At 52.1% G+C, this 5,730-nt stretch overlaps 1 protein-coding gene across 1 annotated transcript; it reads left to right on the forward strand.

Annotated features, from left to right (window-relative positions):
* Nucleotides 1–727: 727 nt before the first annotated feature.
* LOC139604772 (keratin, type II cytoskeletal 6B-like) lies at nucleotides 728–4,486 on the forward strand. The gene is made up of 9 exons (XM_071456005.1): nucleotides 728–1,381; nucleotides 2,241–2,455; nucleotides 2,602–2,662; nucleotides 2,823–2,918; nucleotides 3,055–3,219; nucleotides 3,328–3,453; nucleotides 3,571–3,791; nucleotides 4,070–4,104; nucleotides 4,212–4,486. The coding sequence occupies exons 1-9, from the start codon at nucleotides 872–874 to the stop codon at nucleotides 4,484–4,486; spliced, it is 1,704 nt and encodes a 567-aa protein (XP_071312106.1). The 5' UTR covers nucleotides 728–871.
* The last annotated feature ends 1,244 nt before the right edge of the window (nucleotides 4,487–5,730 follow it).

The following is a 5,730-nucleotide window of genomic DNA, read 5'->3' on the forward strand; positions in this document are numbered from 1 at the left end:
CCCATTGCTGGGGAGCTGGTACATGAAATGAAACATTATTGTCAGTCATCATTACAACATCTACTGCCTGGAGCGTCCTTTCCATCCTCTGTGGCTTGACAATCCCTGTGGCCATTGGAAAAACACAAGCAAAGAGTTGGACATCCTTGTCCTCTTGCTCTGGTGCTCAGAATCCCAGGACCTGATTGTCTCAGACTTTGTGGGACACATTTTGGAGGGAAAAATTCCACCTGATGCTCTTAGGAAGGAACTAAGCAGCTCCTTTCTGGTTAAAACAGAAATGCTGACCCATTAAATGTTAATGATGCAGCATTTCTCTACTTGGAAAGCCATTGGGAATTTTCTGCTTAACAAGGAGATGCGATGTGTGCTTGGGGGAATTGTGAAAGACTCATTCTACCTGGGTTTCACCAAAATCCTTGCCTGGTGTGGAGTGTCAGGCAAAAACTCTGGAGTCAGACAACCTGTGGAGTCGTTAGGAGCAGGCAGGGAAGTGGGAGGAGGGAAGAACATGACAACATCACTGTAAAATATATTTTTCCAGATGACATAAAGATATAGGAGTCCACTTACTCACAGAGACCTGCCTCGGTGCTCCTGCTTTTCCCTCTGCATGGTGAAGCGGATTTCTGGGTGGAGTCACCAATTTGGCAAAAAATCTGTTAACCGCACCAAGCTGATGAAGACAGTAAATTTGTTTCCTCTTCACGCCCAAGTTGTCCCAGCCCACCTCCAGGAGCAGATAAAAGGGAATGCCTGGAGCTGTGGAGCCAGAGAAGACTCTGAGCACTTCTCTCTGCCCTCAGCACCAGCTCAGCTCTGTGGATCTCCTCACCTTCCCCAGTTTGGGCTCTTTTGAGGAGAAGCAGTCATGTCTCGTCAATCTGTCTGCAGAAGCTTCGGAGTTGGGAGCAAAAGGGGATTCAGCTCCTGCTCTGCTGTTGGTGGTGGCTTTGGAGGTGGCGGCCGGAGCAGGATCAGCTACAGCTCGTTCTCCACATCCAGGGGGATTGGAGGTGGCAGCGGACGCTGTGCAGGATTCAGCAGCCGGAGCCTCCACAACTTGGGTGGCAGCACAAGGATTTCCATGGGCAGCTCTTACGGCAGTGGCTACGGATGTAGAATTGGTGGCTTTGGTGGAGGATTTCCAGGAGGATTCGGTGGCATTGGAGGAGGTGTCATTGGTGGAGGAATGGGTGGCTTTTGTGGCCCCATCAGAGGTGGCCCCGGGTTCCCTGGAGGCATCCAGCCAGTGCAGGTGGACCCAACCCTCCTGCGGCCGGTCCACGTTGACATTGACCCTCAGATCCAGCAAGTGAAGTGCCAGGAGAAGGAGCAGATCAAGACTCTGAACAACCAGTTTGCCTCCTTCATTGACAAGGTGAGAGGTTGGAGCTGGATTTGCTTGGGAATGGGAAAACTGCAGAAATTCCTTGTGCTCTGGAGAAGGAAATAACATCCTTCTCAGCTCAGTGTTGGGCTGTAATTGTTTCCATTCTGTTCCACCTGGTTTCCTCCTGAGGAAGTGTCAAAATTTAGCATGCACAGAGAAACTGAACAACTTTCTCCAGGTTTGGTGGATGCACACTGGTTTTCACTCCAGTGTAGACAGGCCAAAGGGATGGGGATATACTCAGTGACCAAAGTGTTTATTTAAGTCTGTCCTTTCTCTGGGATAATTTTTTTCTCAAGGAACTTAAAATCTAGGAATGAAATTAAAAAAAAATTCCCAACCATTTCTTCTTTCAGTTTAAGTGCAGATGAGCTCCCTTTAAATAATCTGAACTGGGAGAATGTTAGTTATAAGCGTGCTCTTTTGTCTTTTAAATATATGATGTGTATATGGAATAATTTCTGTCTGATAAGAGGAATGTTCTTGAATATGGAGACCACTGGGATGTCATTCACTGGTAGGTCAAAAAGGATCTGATGCTCCTGAAAATTAATGTCAAAAAATCCTGACTGGTATTGGAAATAAGTTGTAGGATTGGAATGGAAGCATTTCAATAGCTGCCCCCAGAAAAAAAAAAAAAAAAAAAGAGAGCAGAAATACAGGAGGAGGAAAGAGGAATTTAACAATAATTGGGAAAAAAAAGGAGAAAAAAGGGAGGAATTTTCCCCTTGGAAGAAGTGGGAAGGGTTTTGGGGATTGATTCCCATGGCCTTTCAAAGCTCCCTGGAGCTTCGAGCAGTGGGATGTCTCTCTGGTGAATGTCTCACACACCCTTTGTTGGCCGTAGGTCCGATTCCTGGAGCAGCAGAACAAGGTGCTCTCCACCAAGTGGGAGCTGCTCCAGCAGCAAGGGCCGTCAGGGCCCAGGAAGAACCTGGATGTGATCTTTGAGAACTACATCCAGAACCTGCGGAGGAGGCTGGAATCTCTGCTGGGGCAGCGGGGCCAGCTGGAATCGGAGCTGCAGAACATGAGGCAGTACGTGGAGGAGTTCAAAACCAAGTGAGTGCGGGGACAGACGGGGAGGGATGAGCGGGGAGAGCGGAGCTGATGAGGAGACCCCGTGAGTGGAGTGACCACTGCAGGTGAGCACCCCCAGGGGTCTCTGAGGGGGCCTCAGAGTCTCACTTTGTCCTGCCCCGCCACAGGTATGAGGAGGAGATCAACCGTCGCACGGCTGCTGAGAACGAGTTTGTGGTGCTGAAGAAGGTGAGTCTGGAAGACACCAGCAGGGATAGGGTGAGGGGGGACAGGAGGTAAAGACATGGGAAGGACTCAGCTCCAAGATGGGCAGATCCCAACAGGAAGAGCCAACAGCTCTTGTGCGATGAACGGAAGCCGTGGTCTAATTCTGAGATCTTTCCTTTAGGATGTGGACTGTGCCTACATGACCAAAGTTGAGCTGGAAGCCAAGGTGGGAGCTCTGACAGACGAAATCAACTTCCTGAGGTGCATCTACGAGGAGGTAGGAGCTCTCTCTTCTCCTGGGGGATTGGTGTTGCAATGAGGAGGCCAAACATTGAGGTTGGATGGGGTGTCTGGGTGGATTTAGGCCTCCAGATGGTGGATGGTGCCTCTGACTTGCAACCTCTTGGTTGCAGGAGCTGGCTCAGATGCAGACGATCAGCCGGGATCTGTCCGTGGTGGTGTCCATGGACAACAACCGGCACCTGGACCTGGACAGCATCATCGAGGAGGTCCGGCGCCAGTACGAGCAGATCGCTCAGAACAGCCGGGCTGAGGCCGAGGCCTGGTACCAGAGCCGGGTGAGTTGGGAAGGGCTTGAGGCTCCTGGGACAGTCCCCACTGTCTGAACCACCTGAGCTTTTGGTCAGCTTTGGTCCTGATGGGTGTCTTTGTCCCCACTTCTCCAGTATGAAGAGCTCCAGAGCACGGCCGGCCGGCATGGGGACAACCTCCGCAACACCAAGATTGAGATCCAGGAGCTGTCCAGGAATGTCCAGAGGCTGCGGACAGAGATTGAGAATGTGAAGAAACAGGTGGGGGTTGGCCAGTGTCTCACGGGTTCTTTCTGTTTTCCCTCCTCTTTGTGCCATGAGGATGCTCCAGTAGAGGATGGGAAGAGGGAATTAGGAAATTTACTTTCTTCTCCCCAGAACCATCATCTGCAGTCAGCCATTGCTGAGGCTGAAGAGAGGGGGGAGATGGCCACCAAGGATGCCAGGAGGAAGCTGGAAGAGCTGGAATGTGCTCTGAGCAAGGACAAGGAGGAGCTGGCTCGCCTGCTGAAGGAGTACCAGGAGCTGCTGAACATCAAGATCGCACTGGATGTTGAGATTGCCATGTACAGGAAGCTGCTGGAGGGAGAGGAGAACAGGTGAGACCTCCTACCATTGGCTGGGCCAGGGTTCTGTCTCCCCTTGGGTCAAATTCATCTTTACCCATCCCTCACAACACATTTAATATTAAAACTTGGTTACTTTCCTTTTTTCCTCCCAATTTTAACGCCAAAACAGAAACATGGTTCCCATGGGGAATACTTCTCAGGGGGCTTGATTGATCTTATATGAAACACGATATAATTGGAATATTTGGGGAAGAGTTTTGCTTCTGACTGTATACAGATTTACAACTGATGTTCCTCTCCCAACACAGGCTCTGCTTAGAGAACCCCTCCAACGTGAATGTCTGTAAGTATTCTCACATTGTTTTCTCTGCCGAATTACCTTTGTCCTTGGTTTTGTAAAGATTCCCAGGATGTTGCCTGGTGTTCAGTGAGCCTCTCCCTCTCTTCCAGCTGTGGTGGGCAGAACCACCGTGTGCGGAGGCAGATCTGGCAGCTTTGGAGCCAGCAATGGCCTGAGTGCAGGAGGAGTGTGCACGGTTGGTGGCGGGAACATCATTGGCGGCAGTTGTGGTGTGGGAGGAGGGATCCTCAGTGGAGGCTTCTCCTCCGGGAGCGGGAGGATGTGCAGCACTGCAGGTGGCAGCTTCATGGCCGGGGGAGGCTCCTCCTCTGTGCGGAGATGCGTCACCACCACGACGGTCAAATCCTCCGGGGTCAAATACTGAGCCCTCATCTCCATCCTCCCAGGGAAAGCAGCACCTTCCTCTTCCTCCCGCCAGCAGCACAGCCCCTTCCATCCCCATCGGTATTCAGGAGGAAAGAAACTGTTTCTGGGGGAAATCTCCCTAAAGTGAGATTGAAATCAAGACACATCCCTCTGGCCCAGCCTGGCTCTCACTGAGCCTCACTGGGGTGAATCATCTCCCTTGTGGGTCCCCAGCCCTGCAGAGCTCCCAGCGCTGCTGCACCAGCTGGGGAGTAGCCTGTGGAAAACCGCTCTTTCCTGTCACTTTTTAAGGCCTGTGTTTCCCTTGCACCCCTCATGGGTCCCCCTCATCCTGCTCCAGCTGTGTCAGGAGCCCACATGAACAGAAGGAAGGAGATGATGCCCCATAGTCAGATTTAGGAGTGAGAAACAGGTGTCTGGAGTTGTCCATCTTCCCCAGGTGGAGTAATTTGACAGCTTTAATGTTTTATGGATCCTTTTCCCTCCTCTCCTTCCTGCCTGGAGTGTGTGGCCCTGTTGCCCCCCTCTGTCGTGTGAATCAGCTGCTTCCTGCTGGTGCCCTGGCCCAGGGTCATTCAGTACCAATAAAATGCAGAGATATGAAGATATTTTTGTGTTGTCTCATCACTTGATGCTCCCCAGCAGAGGAGAAACACGGGTTTGCCCTGGGCCAGAGTGATTGCAGGGCAAACACAAACTGAACTGAGAAAGAATTGAGAGCAGGCCTTAGAGAAGGACTTGGGGGTGCTGGTGGGTGAGAGCTGGACCTGCCGCAGCCCAGAGACCCACGAGCCTGGGCTGAAGCCCCAACATGAGCAGCAGGGGGGGGGGCTGTTCTGCTCTGCTCAGGTGAGACCCCACCTGCAGAGCTGCTCCAGCCTTGGGGAAGGATGTGGAGCTACTGGAGAGAGTCCAGAGGAGGCCATGGAGCTGCTCCGAGGGCTGGAGCTCCTCTGGGGCCAGGCTGGAAGATCTGGGGGTGCTCACCTGCAGAGAAGAGAAAGGAGACCTTTGAGCCCCTTCCAAGGGGCTCCAGGAGAGCTGGAGAGGGACTTGGAAAGGGGGTGATGGGACAAGAGGTCATGGCTTCAAAATGGAAAAGAGGAGAGTTAGATGAGATGTTGGGAAGGAATTCCTCCCTGTGAGAGCAGTGAGGCACTGGAATGGACTTCCATGAGATTGCCCCAACCCTGGAAGTGTCCAAGGCCAGGCTGGATGGGGCTTGGAGCAATCTGGGATAGT

This window comes from Agelaius tricolor, unplaced genomic scaffold, assembly GCF_023055355.1.
Source record: "Agelaius tricolor isolate 1412-34295 unplaced genomic scaffold, bAgeTri1.0.p SCAF_55, whole genome shotgun sequence".
Taxonomy (NCBI): Eukaryota; Metazoa; Chordata; class Aves; order Passeriformes; family Icteridae; genus Agelaius; species Agelaius tricolor.

Bases quoted from the DNA above. Each gene is read 5' to 3' on its own strand.
- LOC139604772 (XM_071456005.1), top strand. From the start codon at position 872: ATGTCTCGTCAATCTGTCTGCAGAAGCTTCGGAGTTGGGAGCAAAAGG. The intron at 3,220-3,327 runs GTGAGTTGGGAA...CCACTTCTCCAG, and splicing joins AGGCCTGGTACCAGAGCCGG to TATGAAGAGCTCCAGAGCAC. The intron at 3,792-4,069 runs GTGAGACCTCCT...CTCCCAACACAG, and splicing joins CTGGAGGGAGAGGAGAACAG to GCTCTGCTTAGAGAACCCCT.